General features: G+C 43.0%; 1 protein-coding gene across 1 annotated transcript in view; it reads left to right on the forward strand.

Annotated features, from left to right (window-relative positions):
- Window positions 1-1202: 1202 nt before the first annotated feature.
- PAIP1 (poly(A) binding protein interacting protein 1) overlaps window positions 1203-21267 on the forward strand; it is a 47594-nt gene continuing 27529 nt past the window's right edge. The window contains exons 1-4 of the mRNA XM_025179674.3: window positions 1203-1597; window positions 3366-3535; window positions 7765-7953; window positions 20621-20733. Coding sequence (XP_025035459.2) covers window positions 1372-1597; window positions 3366-3535; window positions 7765-7953; window positions 20621-20733 — 698 coding nt within the window. The 5' untranslated portion in view covers window positions 1203-1371. The remainder of the gene's footprint in view (window positions 1598-3365; window positions 3536-7764; window positions 7954-20620; window positions 20734-21267) is intronic.

The following is a 21267-nucleotide window of genomic DNA, read 5'->3' on the forward strand; positions in this document are numbered from 1 at the left end:
TGCTCCCTGTCTCCCACCCCCCTATTTTTATCCTTCCCTCCCCCTTCTCTATTTATTTTAGGTCTGCACCCCCCGCCAGCTGTTTCCCGCTCCCCCTTCCTCCTGGCCACCCTTGTGGCCCCCGATCCCTCCCAGCTGTGCTTCCCGCCCCCCCTTACTCTCGGCCAGCACCGTACCCTTCCAGCTGGTCCCCCCTCCCCTGATATCCCGCGGCCAGCCCTGTTCCACCTGACCCTCTCCCATGACCAGCCCTGCTTCCCGTTGCCCCCCTCATCTCCTCCGGCCAGCCCCGATGCCGCCCCCCCCCCCCCCGTTAGCTGTTTCCAGGGTCCCCCTTCTTGGCCAGCACCACTCCCTTCCTGGCTGGTGTGTCCCCCCCTCCCCCCCGCAATTAAGCATTTTTGGAGGGTTTTTTTTAAATGATTACCTGGTAACCGCTAGCAGCGATCCAGGTTCTCGGAGGTTGGGGGGGGGGGGGGTTTGCTCAACAACTTTGCACCCCCTCCCCCTTTATTTTCCTTCAACAAAATTTTTTCCTGGGCGTTTTTTTTTGGGGGGGGGTGTGGTGTTTTGGTATTTTTCTTTCAGCCATCTGGCAACCCTCGTCACCCTGCTCCTTTTACAAGCGCATGGGCATGGTGTTCTAGGACCAGCATCCAACCAGTTCTGAAGCTGTAGCCAATAGCATGGCTTTTACTATAGCGAACCGCTACACCCAAGGGGCCAAATAGCCACATGTGGCTAGTGTGTTGGGCACCACGGTGCTAGGAGGTTCAAGGGAAAATGTGGTTCTCAGACCATCTGGAAGGTTCCCTGGGAGTTTTGGCTGGTCGATCATTCTAGGTGAGCGAGCAAGGAACCCGCTCCCCTGGATCCAGAAACACACGCGCCCCTTTCCCTTGTGTGGCTCACAAACCAGCCCCCGGAGCCCCAAAGTGGTCGCCTGGGTCACATGCCCCTAAATCCAGCCCTGCTCTTGCACAGGGGCCCAGCGGGCACACAGAAGGCCCTTCCTCACACGGCGCCCCCCCCCCCCCCCCAAACCTGCCCCAAACCATTCGCAGGCGCGAGGCGGGGCGAATCCTGTTCTAGTCACTGCCCTGGGGGGGGGGGGGGGGGCGGGGCTCGATCTGCCTCCCCCCGCCCAGCGGAGCACAGAGAGCCTCGGCAGGGCCCGGTTACTATGGCAATGGGGCCTTGGTGGCCTCCCGGCCGCTAGGGGCGCCGTGAGCCGCCGCCGGGCCTGGGGTGAAACTGAAAGTAAAGGGCTGCGGCTGCAGCTGCCGTGAGGGAGGGAAGCGGCCCGCGGGAGCTGTCTTGGGCCCGGCGTCTCGCTCCCTCCCATGAGTGCTTGAGCGACCCGGCTCGAGCATGTCGGACTGTTTCGACCGGGCTCCAGGAGCCGGCCGAGGCCGGGGCCGGGGCGGCGGCGCCCTGCTAAGCGGATCCGGCACCGCGGAGAGCGGGAGCAGCGGGGCCCGTCTCGGGGGCAGCGGCTTCCATAGCCCGGGGGGCGCCGAAGCGCAGCACAAGCCGGCCTTCCTGCCGGAGCCGCTACGGCCGCCCAAGACTGTACCGCCGGGCACCGGAAGCGCAGGTATTGCCCTCCCTGGGCCCGCCACCGCAGCCCCGGGGAGACCCTCCCGCCCCCTTTCTTCGCCCTTCCCCCCGCTACTGGGCACTGGGGAACCCCCTTCCCCAGCCAAGAGAGCCGTCTCGCCAGGTGCTGGGCATGGGAGCCCCCCCAATACCCTTCGCCTCCTGCCTGCTTGCTGGGATGCCCTCCTATCTAATCCCCTGCTCTAGGGGCAGCGTGGGATCAGCCCCGAGACCCATGTCTCGTCCTACTGGTGAGACCTGTGTCTCGCCCCTCGCCCAAGGGCCTTGATAGAGCAGTGACCTAACCCATGCGCATTTTATCCCCCCGCCCCCCGACTGAAACAAGTGGAGTTAAGCCTGGGCAGGCAGCTGCCCGTTCCCACCAGGACCCTATCACCTTCTCGCTGATGCCTCCAGTCAGGTGGTTAGATGTGATGTTTCCATTATATATCGCCACAGGTTTCCCCTGATCTGTCATCTGCTGTGTTTTCTGCCCATCCACGCGTCTCTTTTATTTGGCACCGATTGTGAGGTTGGGATCTCCACCTTTTGTAAATAGTTACCCCCTCAGCTCTCTTACAACGGAATATTTTTTCTGTGAAAATAATTTAACTGAAGCAGCTAACAAAGACACAGTGCTAGGTATCCACACTTCGACTTCCACAACTCAGGTGGTTAAAGGTAACAAGTAAAGATATAAAAATACACCTGAACATGCAAATACTTTTTCAAAAAAAGAAATTCAGCTTGATATTTCTCTCAGGCAATAACTTACAAGAGGGTGAATGGGAGAGGGTGTCTATTAAAATATAAATTCAGTAATTTTCATAGTATTTGACAATAAATGAGTCTTACAAGATGTATTTTTAAAAAACTGTTTAGGAATCCAGAAGATTAGCCAAATGTTTCTTCAGAATTAATTCTTAATTCTTAAAAATTATGATTTCTGTGGTTTCAGATTTCTTAAATGATTGTGCACCTGCAAAATAGAAAAAATAGGCTTTTGCTTCTTTCCAGTGTATAGAAGAGGCCTGGAATGTGTTTTGTTAAAAACAAAATCATGTATGTGTTTCGGGACTGGGTTTTTTTTTAAACCAAAATTCAGAACTTCTCCACTCTAGAAATTTTTGTAATAATTAGAGAACTACTTAAGGGTGTGATTCTGCAAAAACTTATGTATGATTTACTATGAGTAATTTACTACTATTGTAGTAAATTAACCTACTTATAGTAGTAAACATAAGCAGATGCATAAGTGTTTTTATCAAAGCCTAAATTATGACATCATAAACTGAAAATTGAGCAATTGAAAGAAGAGATTTTTAGTCAGCTTGGTATAGAAATATTTTGGTAAAACATCTGAGAGAAAAAAATGTTTGCTACAGATTCAGAGCCTTCTCTCCTGTTTTAGTTAAGATATGAGAAATCATGAAAATCTGACATCCTCACAAGAATTTTTCTACCAAAACCATTGAAAACCACACTTGATATTTCTTAGAAATACTAGATTAAAAAAAAACTCTCAAAAGGTTTTTAGTGTTAGGTCTTCTTACACCTTAATGACTTAATGATCACAATATTGATTTTTAGAAGTTCTCTGCAGGTTGCCTTGTGTGTGACTCCTAAAGTCATCTTGCTTTCTCTTTCATCCACCAAGAATACTAATTCCATTGTATGGTGGTTTTCTTGTGTGAAATTGCAGAAATTTGATACATTATAGGATTGAGGTGTTAATGTAACAATGATGGCTTTTAAAATCTTTACAGAACATATCCCACAGACAAAAGTCAGCCCTATATCACAAGATAAAATTGCACCTCGTGATTGTGGATCAGCAATGGCTAAACCTCAATTGGTTGTGGCACCAGTGGCAACATCAAAATTGTCAGTGAATGCACCTGAGTTTTACCCATCAGGATATAATCCTAGTTTTACCGTAAGTGTTTGATATTCCAATTTTAATATCTAACTCAGTTCAAATTGTCAGATTTTTTTTTCTCATAATTTTTTTGTGAGAGATGTCACAGACTTGTAAGCACTAGATTACTATGTAAACTTCAGCCATGCCAGGAGTCCAGTCTTATGGCAATAAATTGGAAAGTTAAGTGATCTGAATGAATATCACAAACCCATCTTTGTTGTGGTTTGATTTTTCTGCCCTACATATGTGCATTCCTTCCTGATTACACCACACAGTGATTTGACCAGTACCCCAATAAGCAATCTCTTCCTGAGTCTGAAGTGCTGCTTCATGACTGGCTTACAAGTGTAATGCAATGGACATCTCTTCGGACCTATCTGCACTATTGTCTTCAATGATAACTCTGTAATAATTCCATTCTTGAGAAGGCATGTGTGAATTCCTGGAGTCTTGCTTTCCATTTATTCCATAATAATCACTCAGATCATTTAGCATTTAAGTTGCATTCTCTGAACAATCAACTTCAAACTTTATTTCTGTTATTATTTTGTAAATGGTGGAATTCTTTTATACAGAAAAACTGTTTTGAGAAACATAGGTGGAGAAATAAAACAGGGTTTTTTAAATATCCTTTGATATGCATATTTTTAAAATCACTTGTGATATACAAATGCTGATGTGTTGAACTGACTAACAGTAAAAACGTGTGCACTGATGAAACTAAATTCAAGTGACATCTGTGATTGGTATCTTGTATTTCTAAACATTGCCAATTTTAACAACAGCTATATTAAAACATGAGGAAAGAGAACTGATTGGTAACGGATAGAGTTGTCACTTCTAAATCAGTGGCTTGTATTTGGACCAACTTGCTATCAGCTGTTTTATCAACTAATCATCTGTAAATTAGGGATGGAGATTTGAGCTAAACCTTCACTGAAAAAAGTAGTCACTCCAGAGTAGAGGAACGTAAAAGTTGCCTTTTCTGCTCCAACGTGTTGTCATCTGCGATCATTAATGTTAATATTTTTTTATTTGATGTTGTTTAGAATGCTGATACCCATTTGCATGATTTAAGGACCAGGACAGAACTATAAAGGGAAGCAAGAGTGCATTGCTTTTTAAAATTATATTAATTTGTAATGCACAAATCAAAAGATTCAATATTTCAAAGCAGATTGCATAATTGGTGTCGGATAGAAAACTGTATACCCTGTTTAATATATGTGAACTAATGTTAAGATGTTTAGTGATTATTTGATCAGATCTCACAACCAAAGGACTGTAGATTTCAGTTAATTAAAAATCCCTTTCAGGGAATTAGTTTACCAGTTGGTTAAATGATTAAATGGGGACAGGCTGGGCTGGAGTGGTCCTTCAAGTGCTGGCAGGAGCTGCTCCAGAGCCCAGCTGATTCTGACCCCCCACAGGGCTGGGAGTTGGCAGCCCAATGTGGGTTGGAAGCAGCAGCCCCGTGCGGCGTGACGGCCACTTCTCGCCCAATGCTGTGCTTCCAGCTCTCATTCTGTGGGGGCTTGCTGGGGCTGGAGCAATTACCCCTGGATAATGCTTATTTGGTAACCAGTTACCTGTTAGTATTCCTAATCCCTTTAGCTCTTTTTTGCAAAAATAAGCAGTTGAACTCTGTTGTTCAGGTCCAAATCAAATTGCATAATTACTTTCTGCCTAATACTTTTCCCAATTCATTTGTAATATTCTTTACTTCATAGTCTTGTCTGAAGCATAGTGTTGCTGTTGACCGTTAAATAACTGCTATCATTCAGAGACAACTGAAGTGGTTCTTATAGCTTGTATTTAAACTTGCACAGCTATTTGGAGTCCTTTAGAGTAAGATGCTATTTGGCCATAAAGAAGCTGCTAATGGTATCTGTATTTCAGTTTATCACGTTTCGGAGTTAATTTTAAGACTGTTCTTTTTGTTAATACTTTATTTTTTTAAATTTAGTCATGGGTTTACAGAGAGAGAATTAAAAACAGCCTCTCCCACTTGCATCTGGAAAAAGTCTTGGTGGAGTTGGGCGTTTGGGTGGATGAAGGGTTAGGATCCAGATTAATGTGGTTTGAGCAGAGAGCATGAAGAACTTCCTGCATCCTGGAGTGGTTTCTGTGGGTGGGCCTGACCTAGCACCAGCTGTTTCTTGCAGGGAAAGAGCAAGTCCCATATTTCTCTGCCCCTAGTCCAGCTGGGATTAGCAGCTAAGCCTCAAACAAGGTAGGGATCACTCTCTTGGATGTCCCCAACCCTCCCTCTCTGCCGGGGATGATTTACCTCTCCATAGCCTACTCTGAACACTCAAAAAATCAGGAGCCTGTGCTGCTGCAGAGGGGCACTTGATTACTCTTGCAAACTCCCTTGGCTTCCTTATGAGAGAGTCATTTTTTCTGAGGAGAAGCAAAGAAACTTGTGGTAGATATCAAATATGTACATGGCTCAGATTTCTGCAGGAACAGAATGTATGATAATATCATCAGTGTCACCTGAGCAGAAGGCTAGTGTGCTTTCACATCAGTAACTACTGCCACAATTCATTAGCAAAGGGGGTAAGTCCTATAAGATTCATCTGCTACATATATAATCTAAAGGCAGAGGAGTATCTTTTCTGCGAAGTCTAAAGAAATCTACAGATTGGACCTCTCTGGTCTGACACCCTCAAGACCTTTGCGGTCCCAGATGAGGGATTTTGCTGGGCCAGGGGAGGTCATTTTTGGACCCTGGCCTCTCAGCCAGCTCCCCACCTCCCGATAGCCCTGCTGTCCTGCCAATCTTGTGGGCAGCCATCACTGCTTTGCTGCCCTCATCCACCTCCCTATACTACGGCAGAACAAGCTTGTAGCCAAATCTTTTTAACAAATTTTCTTTGATTACTTTTCTTTATAAAGAAATCCTTTGAGATTTACCATTGAAAGGTGTTATATAACAGCATTATTGTTTTATTAGTCGACTGAGGGTTCTTTAAGGTGTAGTGCTAGATTTAAATTGACCCTTTATCAGGTGCTACCAAGTTAGTCCGGTATTGGTAGCATTAACATGTATGATGTATTTTTCCCTCCCATTGGATACACAATGTCCTAAGATATAATGCTTCAAAACTGTACTACACTAGAGCTACATATGATGGATGTGGTAAAGAAGTTATCCTTTAAACTACAGAAGGTTCATATTAACATAGGGATATTTGTAAGCTAATTGAAGCTTGAGGTCATCCTCAAAAAATGAATTCATTTTTATCCTCCTCCCAGATGAATTGTCATCTTCCTCCCATCTCCAAGTCCTTCATTTTTCTACCAATAAAGGTGTCCAGTACATCTCAGTAACTGTTGCTTTTATTTTTTGTAGTGTCTGCACAGCCCGCTGGCTATGCAACCAATTTTTGAGGATGTTATTTGAACCTACACCTGTTCTTTTGTACCTGTCTAACCTGAACTGTGGTTGCTATGCAATAACTCAGGCATTATGGGAAATAATTTTATTTTAGAATACTTAATTTTTTCACTTAATAGTTTACTGGAATATCATAAAGACTGATACTACATAATGTAGAAGAATGTTTTGTAAGCTGTATGAGGATTTGTTAATTAAGTATTGCATAAAACAGTGTGTGTAAAATCATTGCAAAGTTTAGTATTGCTCAGATATTTAAAATTGACAACTATGTTTCAATAATATTTTAACTCATTGTAGAAAGGATTTGTCTTCATATATGGTCTAAAGGAGTCTTTACCAAGCCACAGCTCCCAAAAGTACTCTTGGTTCAATTTGATCCTTTCAGTAGAGTCTGTAACTTATTAACTAGTCATTGGTTTAATTTAGGTAATGCGTGATCCTGTATAATTAACCAGATACACGTTTTTATTTAATTTTAATACAAGGGGGAAATGTGAAATTGTTAAAAAATAAAATGTTTGGAAGTAATTGAGGCCACAAGCTTAGGAAGATTCAGAAAAGGATTAGAAATATATATGTTTAACAAGAATATCCAGAGTTATTTTGGAGAGGCTATTAACCTTCATTCTTCTTGGTTTAAATTAATGTCCACCTATTAGAGATTAGGATGAAATTATTGTGGGGGGTGGTCATCTTACAGCTGCTCACAGCAGGGTTCTTACACTTTCCTTTGAAATATCTGGTATTGACCACTGTTAGAGATAGGATACTGGCACATATTATATAGATTGCTTTTTAAGTAGCTTTTAACCAAAGGTATACTACTCCATTGCTGTAGGATTCTGCTTTTGAAGATGGATGTGATGGTTATCCAACTCTGACAGAATATGTGCAAGATTTCTTAAATCATCTCACTGAGCAACCAGGCTGTTTTGAAACTGAAATAGAGCATTTTGCAGAGACATTGAATGGTTGGGTCACTACGGATGAAGCATTACAAGAGCTTGTTGAACTCATCTATCGACAGGTAGTTTGTGTTCTGATTTATAGCATTGTTCTATTGTAGATTTTTTGCTACAGAGCATCACTTTATTAAGATACACATCACCAGGAATCCTAGTTTTCCATAATTAACCCCCCCCCCCCCCACAAAATTCTCAGGTTAAAAAACAAACATAAAAATCCATGTTATCAACACTTAAAATGAAATATAGCAGCAGAGACCCCACTGCCAAGACTTGACAGCATTAATTTCCCATATCCCTCTTGTGTGCTAGTGATATGGGGTTCTCCTGTGTGTGTGTTTATTTTTTACAAAATGTAAGAAATAAAGATTGTCTGTAAAAACTTCTGTGGATTTTTTGCAGCAAATGGGTATCTAGGATTGTTGCATATCACCATATATCAACTTCCATTTCTGTATACATATAATATTTTAATAATGTATTTTCATTCATATTAGGGATGTGAAAGCTTAACTGGTAAGCATCACCCTTAACGGGTGACGCTTACCGGTTCTGGTGAATTTGTAGGGATGGAGCAGTTCCCTGCCAGCCAGAACAGGGGGTTGCTCCAGCTCTGCATGGGGCCTACCACAGACTGGGGCTGCTGTAGTCATTGAGAGCAGCTCCTGTCTGTGGCAGGCCTGAGCCCATCATGGACAGAACTGACCCGAAACAACCACTGCCTGTGGTGGGGAGGGAATGCGCCATACCAGCCCTTGCTTGTGTCAGGGTGGTGGAGAGCGGCTGCCCCCCCCCCCCCCAGCAACCTCCTCTTTAATCAGTTAACCAGTTCAACATAATGTTTATCCAGTTAACCAGTTGAATGGAATTTTACTTTCCTAATTCATATGTAATATTGAAGTTTCTAGGAAAAGCTTTTGCCCTGTACATTGAAAATAGTGACTGGAAGTGGTTTACCGTTTCATTGCTGCAAGGAAAAGAAAAATATCACTTGGTTGGTCACACCTCTATTTCCAGTTGTATTCATTTTTGTATTGCTCTGATAACATCTTGCAACTTGGGCATAAACATTGTCAGTGCTTGAAAAAAAGCAAACACAACAGTGAGCCTCAGAGCTTAGGTCAGTGCACTCGGGTTTGCTCTCTGGAGTTAAAAGTAGTAATATAGATGCTAGGGCTGGAGATGGGGTTCTAAAACCTGGAAAAAAGCATGGAGCTCAGAGCCTGGGTTCTGGCCTGAGCCCAAATGTTTCCACTGCTATTTTTAGATCCATAGTGCAAGCCGGTTGACCTGGGATATGAGACTTGTTGCTGCCTGTCTTTGAATTTTTTTTTCCTATTTGCCATGTACACATACCCTTACTATGAGATTCACTGTTCTGTGGGATTTGAAAGAGATACTTGTAGTCATACTTCTGAGGTTCAGTTTTAGTGCCTTGCCATTTGAGGGCTGCCAGGGGAATATATTTAAGTTCGTATCATAGAGGTTTATGAAAAGTGACAACAGGTTCCTCTGAATCCTTCTTCTCTAAACATGAACAAGCCAGTTAATTACTTCCTAGAACTATTATTGCAGATTTTCTGTGAACTCAGACTAAGGATGTTAAGTATCGGGTAATTGATTAATTGAAGAGTTGATTCATTTTTGCATTGACTATTTGATGAGTCAGTAGGATGCCTCCACCTTCGAAGTGTAAAGGCGAAAGTGCCAAAGCCCCGGGGTCAGCTGGGGAGTCCCCAGCTGATCCTGGGGTCCACGCAGCACTTCCACTTTGAAATGTTGCTAGGAGCCTAACACTGGGCTCTCCGCAGAATTCAAAGCGGCAGCGCCGCATGGAGTGACTGACCCTGGGCTTCATGTGGCGCTGCTGCTTTGAAGTACCCCCGTCTGATTCCCCTCACCCTTGCTGCCTCTGTCTGATACAGGCAGCAAGGTGCGGGAAGTGATTAGTCGGCTGTCCTGTCTACTATCCGATAAGAATTTGCTTATTGGATAGTCGGCTAGTCCTTCACATCCCTAACTCAGACAGACATTGCTGCATCATTTAAAATTGTCAGTTTTTGAGGATTTTCTTCTTAACAGAGATTTACTTTAAAAAATAACAGCTGAGACTGTAAAACAATAGAAGGACCTACCAGTGTTGCTTTACATGGCTCAAACTGGGAAACACTTCTCTACTAGGGATGTAAAATCCCATTTAATTGGGGAGGTGGGCAGGGGGACCACTCTGACTAGGCTGTTCCAGGCCCTGCCTCCAGCAGGCCTCGCAGGGTTGGCATAGCCCACAGTGGACAGGGAGCTGCTCCAAGAACTGGTAAATCTTACCCATTAAGGATAAGGCTAGTCAGTTAACCATTGTCTCCATGCTGAAGGTTCTGTGCTCCCATTGGAATGTATCTGTTTTGGAAGGTCATGATTGAAGAAAGCTAATCTCTGGAGTAAAGAGGTTTAATCCCATGGATGGTCATGAATATGAGGCTGGAGATCTTGAATTGAATTATAGGAGAGGCATTGAAAAGAACAGTGTAATAAATGTTATCAGTTGCTTTTCCAGGGCTTTTACTTACATTTATGCAATGTTTGTAATTACCACTTGTTACAGAAAGTGAAAAATAACCAATATTAATTAAAAAAAATTGTGTACAGCTTTAAAATAGAACTTTAATTATTCTAAAATATTTCAGGAGGGTGTAAGTTTATGAAGTAGGTTTGGTATCTGATGTGTGAGATGATTGGAAAAATATTGAGCTGAATGAATGGTTGATCAGTCATATAGGAGCCTAGCCTGTACACATTTTCTCAGATTTTTTTCCAAAAAGACTGATTGCAATTAAGCAAACAGTTCTTTCTTGCCCTGATAAAGAAAGTAAGCATGATTGGGCAGCATCACTATTATTTCTCCAATTTTAATTATCCTCGAGCACCATGAATAGAGAACTAATGTGTGCAACTCAAGTTTAATGAGGAGTATAGAAGGAATAGGCAAAATTGTTTTCTCGTATATTAATATGGAAGAAGTAAGGAGGTTTCATTTAGAGTGAAATTGTCTGACAGTTTTAATGGTGTTTAACAATTAGCCAGTTTCTTGCTTTTGCTTGGTTTTTGACTCTGAGTACATCAAATGAGATAGGGAGCCCGGCTGAGGTAGATCACCCAACGTAATACAGTGTATATGGAGCCCCAGTGCACACAATTTTAAACATAAGGTACTTATAATATCGAAACTGAAAAGCTTGCAAGTCTGTAGGTAAAACACAATATAATTGAGTTCCCCATCTACTAATTAGGCATACACAAAAATAATTGTATCATTCTAAATAGCATTATGCTTTTACCAACTTAATTCATTTTTCAGCATCTGATCTATTACCAAAATTTCAAACAAATCAATTCGTGTGTTATAAACACTTGCTCAGTCGATGCTGTCCTAAAAAAACAGAAGTAGTTTTAAAAAAAAAAGTCTGAATTCTGTCTTTCATGATTTGACATGTACAACTTTTTGCCATTTTGATGCAACGGTGTTGTCATACTGTTCTTTGGAAACATAGGATTTGCACTAATACCCAGAATACAGGCAGTCCCCGGGTTACATACAAGATAGGGACTGTAGGTTTGTTCTTAAGTTGAATCTGTATGTAAGTCGGAACTGGTGTCCAGATTCAGCCGCTGCTGAAACTGACCACCAGTTCTGACTTACATACAGATTCAACTTAAGAACCCCAAGCTTCCCCAAGTCAGCTGCTGCTGAAACTGATCAGCGCTGATTCCAGGAAGCCTGGCGCAGAGCAACTCTGCCTCGGGCTTCCTGTAGTCAGCGCTGGTCAGTTTCAGCAGCGGCTGACTTGGGGACGCCTGGGGCAGAGCAGCTGGGGTGCTGCTGGGTTGCTCCAGTAGCACCGCTCCTCGGCGCTACTGGACCAACCCAGCAGCACCCCAGCTGCTCTGCCCCAGGCGTCCTGATTCAGCCACTGCTGAAACTGACCAGCAGCGGCTGAATCAGGACCTGGAGCAGAGCAGCTGGGGTGCTGCCGGGTTGGTCCAGTAGTGCCCAGAGCGGCGCTGCAGGACCAATCGACAGCGCCCCAGCTGCTCTGCTCCAGGGTCCAAAACAAAAGCCTGGTCTGCTGGGGGGGGGGGGGCACACTAGCCACGCCCCGCCCCCCCCCAGCAGACCAGGGACACCAGGAGCAGAGCCGCAGCGGCAGCAGACCACAGGCACCGGGACTGGAGCGGCAGCAGCGGGCGGGTTCCCGCGCTTCTGAGGCTTTGCTCTGGCAAAGCCTCAGAAGCGCGGGAACCCGCCCGGTGTCCCTGGTCTGCTGGAGACGGTCTCCAGCAGACCAGGGGCACCAGAGCAGCTTACGAACGGGGCTTTCTCGCCCCGGAGCTCGCAGGTAGCAATCCGCTACCTCGACCTCCGGGGCGAGAGCCCCATTCGTAAGTGCGGATCCGACATAAGTCGGATCCGCGTAAGTCGGGGACTGCCTGTATTCCATTTTTAAATATTAGAGAAGGATAAATTTTTAGCATTACGTTCTATCAGCTACATTTTGGGTGTCAGTAAAGAAATGGCTTTGCTTTTGATTCCACCTCTGACCTTGGTTGGCTCAGTCATGTTGGCAAAATAATGAAAAAGTTCCAGGGAAAATGGATTTTCCGTTTTGTTCATGTGTGAGTCTAGTTCATCACTGAGATCAGATTCCAGTAAAATTGTAACACTTTCATCAACCTATAATCTTTCAAATCTCTTTGAAGCCTCCTTCAGTTATGTTTGTAATTTTAGTACCCTCTTATGTCAAATGTGTGCTATTTTGATGGTCACCTTTTTGCATGGTGCAAATTTCATCGCAGTTGAATGCAAATACAGACACATTCTTCCTAAAAGATTCAGAGTGGTTTAGGGAAATTGGGGCACTTTTTTTTTTTTTTTCAACCAAGCATTAAGACAATTGGTAGGGTTTTGTTTTGTAATATAGTGTTGGTACTTCATCAGTGGGTTTTAAATAGTTTTGAATGTTAGGCATTTTGGATTACCTTATTTTATTTTCATTAAGCAAATGGTAAAGACCTCCATGTCGGTATTTTTCTCATCCTTCTTGAAAGGCATCTTTTGCATCCTGACACACAGCTGTATTATTTTAATTTCAGATGTCTAATTAACAATTAAATAGGAATGTGTTTTTCCTGTATGGAATCTAACCACTATTTGATTCTTTTTCCTGATTGCCAAATTTATATTCTCAGTGTTGACTCTTAATTCTTGTATTTCTCTATTTGCAGTGGAGTCAAAATGTAAACTTGTCTGTAGTATATTGAGGCAAAAGTGCTTTGATTTTCTCTTATTCACTTTGTGCTATACTGAAGCTGATATAACATAAGAGAACTTTGTATCTTTCCTACCAAATTCAACTCTGGAATAATCACAGAATTTTCTATTTTTGGGGTGTCACAGACAAGTTTCTTCTGAAAGAAATTGAAGTTGACAAGTTCCTAGAAGTTCTGATTATGATGCCTGTATTGAAACTCTGTTGCTTGAAGCATCCTCAAATTAATCAATTTTCTGTTATTTCACTTCAATAGACAAAATTTCAGCAACATAATTGATTTTGAAGAATCAAAAGAAAATGACTTCCTAGATTAAGAATAGCATGACTCTATTATCCATTTTCATAGACATAGTGACATAGAATCACAAAACTGAAAGGAACCTCAAGAAGTCATCCAGTCCTATCCACTGCATTCATGGCTGAACCAAACACCATCTTAGAGCACACCTACTAGGTGCTTGTCTAATCTGCTCCCAAAAAATCTCCAATAATGGAGATTTCACAACATCACTAGGCAATTTATTCCAGTGACTAAGCACCCGGACAGAAAGACTTTCCTAATGTCCAACCTAAACCTCCCTTGCTTCAGTTTAAGCACATTGTTTCTTGTCTTGTCATCAGAGGTTATAGAGAATAATTTTTCTCCTTCCTCCCTGTCACAACCTTTAAGGTACTTGAAAACTGCTATTTGGTCCTGTCTGTCTTCTCTTTTCCAGACTAAACAAACCTAATCTTTCAATCTTCCCTCATAGGTCATGTTTTCTTGACCTTTAATCACTTTTGTTGCTCTTCTCTGGACTTTTTCTAATTTGTACACATCTGTCCTGAAATGTGGTGCTTAGAACTGGACACAGTACTCCAGTGGAGGCTAGGGATGTGAAGGACTGGTCAACTATCTGATAAGCAAATGCTTATCAGATAGTCGACAGGATAGTCAAATAGTTGCTCCCTCTCTTCCCCCCCTCCCCCCCCCCCCCGTTGCCTCGGTCATAGGCAGAAAGAGGGGGAAGAAGAGGGGATACTTCAAAGTGGCAGTGTCGCTTGAATCCTGGGGCCAGACTCCAGGCGGCACTGCCACTTTGAAACACCACATGTAGCCCAAGGCCAGCTGGGGTGTCCCCAGGCTGCTCGCAGCATTTCAAATCATCAGCACTGTGTAGAGCTCGGGATTCCCCAGCTAATCCCGGGCTCCACTCAGTCCTGCCACTTCGAAACGTTGCAGGGAGCCCGATGCCCAGCTCCTCGCAGCATTTCAAAGTGGCAGCTCTGTGTGGAGCCCGAAATCAGTCCCCAGCTGACCCTGAGCTCTGCAGCGCTTTTGTCTTTGAAGTGTAACAACAGCCCTGGCAAACAGCATCGACAGTTCAATTAGTCAATACCTAACGTCTTTAACGGAGGCCTAATCAGCACAGAATAGAGCGGAAGACTTACTACTTGTTTATTACTTTTCAACACTCCTGCTAATAAATCCCAGAATGATGTTTACTTTTTTTTGCAACAGTGTCACGGTGTTGACTCATTTAGCACGAGGTCCACTATGACCTCTGGACACCTTTCTGCAGTACTCTTTCCTAGACAGTCATTGCTCTTTTTGTATGTGTGCAACTGATTTTTTTTCCTTCTTAAGTGGAATACTTTCCATTTGTCCTTGTTAAACTTTATCCTATTTCCCTGAAACTATTTCTCCAGTTGGTCTAAGCTATTTTGAATTATAATCCTATCCCCCAAAGCACTGGCAAACCTTCCTATCTTGGTATTGTATGCAAACTTTGTAAGTATACTCTCTAGGCCATTATCTAAATTATTCATGAAGATATTGAACAGAATCAGTCCGAAAACTGATCTCTGCAGAACCCCACTCATTATCGCCTTCCAGCATGAATGTGCACCATTGATAAATACTCTGAGAATGAGTAGGTCCATCTACTCATTGTATTTGTATTTCTCTATTTTGTTAATGAGACAGTCATGTGAAATTGTATCAGATGCCTTACGAATGTCTGGATATACAACATCTGCTTCCCCACTTTGCATCAACAAGACTTGTTACCCTGTCAAATAAAGCTATCAGGTTGGTTTGATGAAATTTGTTCTTAACAAATCCATGCTGATTGTTACTTATCTTATTGTCTTCTACATGTTTGCAAATTGATTCCTTAATTATTTACTCCCATTATCTTTTCTGCTGCAAAAATTAATCTGACTAGTCTGTAATTTCCTGGATTATTCTTATTTCCCATTTACAGATGGGCACTATACTTGCTCTTTTCCAGTCTTCTCGAATCTCTTTTGCCTTCCATGACTTTTCAAAGATAATAGAAGATATCTGAGCCATTAGCTCAGTTAGCTCTCTGAATATTGTAGGATGCATTTTATCAGGCCCTGATAACCTGAAGACATCTAACTTGTCTAAGCAATTTTGAACTTGTTCTTTCCCTATTTTAGTTTCTGATCCTACTCCATTTTCACTGGCATTCACTGTTAAGCATCCAATCACCACCAACCTTCTTGATGAAAATGGAAACAAAGAAGTCATTAAATACTTATGCCATTTCCACATTTTCTGTTGTTTTTCCTCCTTAATTGAGAAACAGCCTTACCCTATCCTTGGTCTTCCTCTTGGTTCTAATGTGTTTGTAGAATGTTTTCTTGTTACCATTTATGTCTCTAGCTAGTTTGAGTTTGTTTTATGCGTTGGCCTTTCTAAATTGGTCATTATTTGCTTGTACTGTTTGTTTGTATTCATCCTTTGCAGTTTTACCTAATTTGCATTTTTGTAGGACTCTCTTTTTTCATTTTTAATCATTGAAGATCTCCTGGTTAAGCCAGGATGGTCTCTTGTCATATTTTCTATCTTTTCTACACAGTGGAATAATTTTGTCTTGTGCCCTTGAAGTCTCTTTGAAAAATGCCAACTGTCATGAATTGTTTTTCCTCTTAGACTTGATTCCCATGCGACCTTGCCTACCAACTCCCAAAGTTTGTTAAAGCCTGTCTCTTTATTTTGCTTCTGTCCCTCTCCCCTCAACCATCCCTTTGAATTATGAACTCTATCATTTCATGATCACTTTCACCCAAGCTGCCTTCCACTTTCAAATTCTCAACTAGTTCTTTCCTATTTGTCACAATGAAATCTAGAACAGCCTATCCCCTAGTAGCTTTTTCACTTTCTGAAATTAAAAATGTCTCCAGTACATTCCAGGAACTTGTTGAATAATCTGTGACTGCTGTGTTATTTCGCAACAAATGTCTGTAGTTGAATTCCGCCATCACCACTAAACCCTGTGCTTTGATATTTTTTGTAGTTCTTTAAATAAAGATTTTAAAGAAGCCTCGTCTCTCTCTTCTTCCTGATATGATTGTCTGTAATAGACCCCTATCATGATATCCTTGTTTTTTACCCCTTTTATTTTTACCCAGAGACTTGCAATAAATCTATTTCTTTTCATTTTAACTTCAGTCCAAGTATATACATTTTTAATATATATAGCAACACCTCCTTTTCCCCCCTGTCTATTCTTCCTGAACAAGCAGTAAACTTCTATCCCAGTATCCCAGTGGTGTATTATCCCACCAAGTCTTTGTGATGCCAGCAATGCTATAATTGTAATTTTACTAGCATTCTGAGTTCTTCCTGCTTACCTCTGTACGTCTCACATTAGCATACAGACATGTAGGATATTGATTTGATTTCCTCCTTGTCCATTTCTGTCTTCTCTCCTTTATCCCTGCTATTACAGCCCATGCTTCCCCCCAATTTCTGACTCTTTTCTCACATCTCCATGTTTGATTTACCTGTGAGCTTTGGTCACCTGTCCCCTTTGAACCTAGTTTACAGCTCTTCTCACTAAGTTATGTAGCCTGTATCCAAATGTGCACTTCCCCTTCCTCAGTAGATGGATCCCATCTCTGCTTAGCAGTCCTTCCTGGAACAGCATCCTATGGTCAAGGAAGCTGAAGCCTTCCTGACTACATCATCTTCATAGCCAGGCATTCACCTCCAAGATGCTTCTGTCTCTGTCTGGGCATCTACCTTTGACCAGAAGAGTTGTAGAGAATACCACCTGTGCTCCATACTCCTTCACCCATACTTCCAAAGCCCTGTAGTCACTTCTGGTCTGCTGAGGGTGATACTGCATGGTGTCATCAGTGCCCACATGGATGAGCAGTATGTGGTTATAGTCAGAGAGCTGGATAATTGTTAAAAATCCCTCTGTAATGTCTTGGATATGGGCCCCTAGCAGGCAGCATACCTCCTGGGATGCAGTGTCAAAGTGAGAGATGGTTGTCTCAGAAGAGTGTCCAACCATCACTCCCCTGTGGTTTCTCTTGGTAGTGGTGGCTGGAAACCTTCCAGTCTTGGGGGTAAATGGCTTCTCTTCCACTTTAGGGTGTCATTCTTCATCTCTCGTTGCCAAGGCAGCATAATGGTTTTCCATCTCTGTGGTGGGTGAATTAGGGAGTAGGGGTAGAACATTGCCTGCTGCCAAAAATAACCAGCTGCCGGAGCTCTCTCTTTCACCCTGGTGTTTTGATAGCAGTCCCTTGTAGCTGGATTGCCTCCTCGGCCTTGCATGTATCCCCACCTGCTTCCTGATATATTCTGCCATCCAGCACCTTTCACACTGGATGGTTTCTTCCCTTCCCCCCTCCCCGCCCTTCTAGATTTCTGTGAGTGGGAACTTTAGGCCACAGTCTGCAAATCTATGCTAGGATCGGGGCATTTAGGTTGTCTATCTGGATAGAGGTGCAAGTGGAGGAGATGGAGTAGCATTGGTGCAAGTAATGGGGCCCTTTCTAATCATACTGATTATATTTGTATTCCCTCTCTAATTCCCTTTTGTGATATCCTGGTTGCTTAGCTTCTTGCTTTTAAGGCCTTCTCTCTTTGATCACAAGGTTGATTGAGGCTGCTCAGAGATGATCAAGGGAACAAAGGTTAAAACAGTCCCCAGATACACAATCCCAATTGACTCAGTAACTGAAATACAGGCAGTCCCCGGGTTACGTACAAGATAGGGACTGTAGGTTTGTTCTTAAGTTGAATCTGTATGTAAGTCAGAACTGGCGTCCAGATTCAGCCGCTGCTGAAACTGACCGCCAGTTCTGACTTACATACAGAATCAACTTAAGAACCCCCAAGTGTCCCCAAGTCAGCTGCTGCTGAAACTGATCAGCAGCTGATTCCAGGAAGCCTGGGGCAGAGCAACTCTGCCTCGGGCTTCCTGTAGTCAGCGCTGGTCAGTTTCAGCAGCGGCTAAATCAGGACGCCTGGGGCAGAGCAGCTGGGGTGCTGCTGGGTTGGACCAGTAGCGCCCAGAGCGGCGCTGCGGGACCAACCGGCAGCACCCCAGCTGCTCTGCCACAGGCATCCGGAGAAAAGCCTAGTCTGCTGGGGGCGGCGTACTAGCTGCGCCCCCCCCCCCCCCACCCCAGCAGACCAGGAAGACACGGGCGGCGGACCGAGACGCACCGCGGTCCCGCCGCCTGGGTCCTCTGCGGCTTTGCTCCCCATCTCCCTGGTCTGCTGGAGACCAGCAGACCAGGGAGATGGGGAGCAAAGCCTCTGAGGACGCCGGCAGCGGGACAGCTGCGGGGCGTCTGGGCTGTCCCACTGCCGGCTTCCCTCGCGGCTTTGCAAAGCCTCGGGGAAGCCGGCAGCGGAGCAGCCCGAGCCCCCCCCCACGACTTTGCAAAGCCGCGGGGAAGCCGGCAGCGGAGCAGCCCAGGCGTGCCTGGGTTGCCCCGCTGCCTGAGCCCCTCCACGGCTTTGCTCTGCGTCTTCCTGGCCTGCAGACCAGGGAGACGCAGAGAAAGCCCCAGAGTACACGGGCGGCAGGACCGCGAGGTCCTGCAGTCCGTGTACTCTGGGGCAGCCCCGTTCGTAACTGCGGATCCGACATAAGTCGGAACCGCGTAAGTCGGGGACTGCCTGTAATCAGACACACACATACAATCAAGTAAACTCACCCTAAGATTAATACTCGCTCGCATCTTATTTGTTCAGTGAGAGGATTTCCTTCTTCTCCTCTCTAATGCCCTGTTCCTAATTTAATGTTTGTTTTAATTATTTCAGTCCAGTCAGCCATTTGTTTTGTACCACATTCTTTCTTCAGTTTGAAGCACCTTGAGTCAAATTCATATGCTAATGTTTTTAGTCACTTTATTTCACAGGACAATAGCTTGTGCATTTAGCTTTTCCTTTTACAAGAGAAACCACCATCTATGTGAATTCAGCACTGAAGACTTAAGAATAAAATGAATTAGCTACCTTGGTAAAGAGCAATCTTATCAAATGCCAGTACACCTCCTTTTAGTTTCTAGTAAACCAAACCCTCTTAACATTTCAGTTGCACCAAGTCTCATGTCTTTAGCATCTGACAGTTGATTTTAACTGCTAGCCATGTCCTTCTTTCTAATCACTAATTTTTTTACCCATTACCCTTGTAGAGGGCTCTCTAAATTTCATGGTGGGTGTGACAAAAGTCTTGATGTCCTTCCACTTTCAGTTTCAAGAATAATTTTTTATTCACAGATCAAAATGTTTCTTCTAATAAAAACACAGACTTGCAAATATTTTGCTGATTTTTATTTTTAGATCACTCTGAAATAAAATTTAGATCTCCCTTTCTCCCAGAATTTAAATATTGTCCTTTCTTTAGGTGAGCAGGGAGAAAATCAAGGTTTTGCAATCTTGACTAACTTTTATAATGGCTTTGATTCTGTTTTTCAGATGTTAAGTGCTTTGCCTGTTGAGTGATGCACAAGCATTTTAGTTGAACTTGTTGCTATTTAATGTTGACAACATTCTTAGATGAAAGTTCAGAAACACCTAAGTATTGATGTTTAGGTAAACAATAAATTATTACTTGAAGGTAACTTTCAAATACACTGGGCATTGGGATGTGAAGGGGAGGAGGAATTAAGGACATGCAGAATCACAGGGTTAGCAGGGATTGCAAGAGTCATCCAACCCCCAGTCAAGAGACAGGTTTTGTTGTATGTAATCCATCCAAGACTATAGGCTCCCAACCTCCTTTTTGAAAACCTCCAGTGAAGGGGCTTCCACAACCTCCCTACAAAGTCTGATCCATTGTCCTACTGTTCTTACAGGACCTTCGTGTTGGTGGATGTTGGCATTTTTACAAAGTCAAAACTGCAAGGTGTGGGAAACCCTGATTGATACTCAATTACCAGTAGACTCTGAGCAGTCCCTTGCTGAAAATAAGCATGTTGCAAATAACAAATATTGAAATTCTCTTTTTGCTCAATCTGTTTGCTCAATGATATAGCCAGCTTTTTAGAAATCGAGAGGTGTTGATCAAGTGCCAATATCTTTGTTTCCTAATGAGTTAATTTTCATTTATTGTGAATAATTTATTTTCTGAATTTATTTTGGAAGGCCACATCTGTCCCCAATTTCTCCTACATGGGAGCACGGCTGTGTAATTATCTATCTCATCATCTAACCATTAATCCACAAAGTGGAAACTTCCGGCAGTTGTTACTTCAGAGGTCAGTATCTATATATATTTTGTATGATGAGGAAAAACTAATGTTTAAAAGTCATTTGTTTTCCTCCTTCTGTATCTACTACTGAACTTAATGCAAAGGAGTCTAACTACACATTAATATAAAGCAATGTTTAGATTGGGATTTTAAATGAAAGCTGTATATTTGAGACCAAACACCTACTATCTGATTAATTACTAATATAGCTGACTGCAAACTAGTTCTTGCAAAAATCAGTGTAATATCCCCCACAATCTTTTTCCAGTTTCACAACTTCTGAAGAATCCTGTACTATCTTTTGTTTAAAAAGAAAGTGTTCTTCCTCAGTGAAACACCTTCCCCTTGAAATTGAAGAGTGCTATATTACTGCAATGTGTCTGTATCATATTGCTTCTGAATTTCTTTTGCATGTAAATATGCTGTGCTGCAGCCATTAACTATTCTTTAAATTTCCTGACTTGTCTGTTTTAAAAGCATTTTTAGGATTTTAATATTTCATTTATTTGTTCTCTGGTGAAAAACCAGAAATGTAGAGAA

Source organism: Pelodiscus sinensis, chromosome 6 (genome assembly GCF_052426305.1).
Source record: "Pelodiscus sinensis isolate ZL-2025 chromosome 6, ASM5242630v1, whole genome shotgun sequence".
NCBI lineage: Eukaryota > Metazoa > Chordata > Testudines > Trionychidae > Pelodiscus > Pelodiscus sinensis.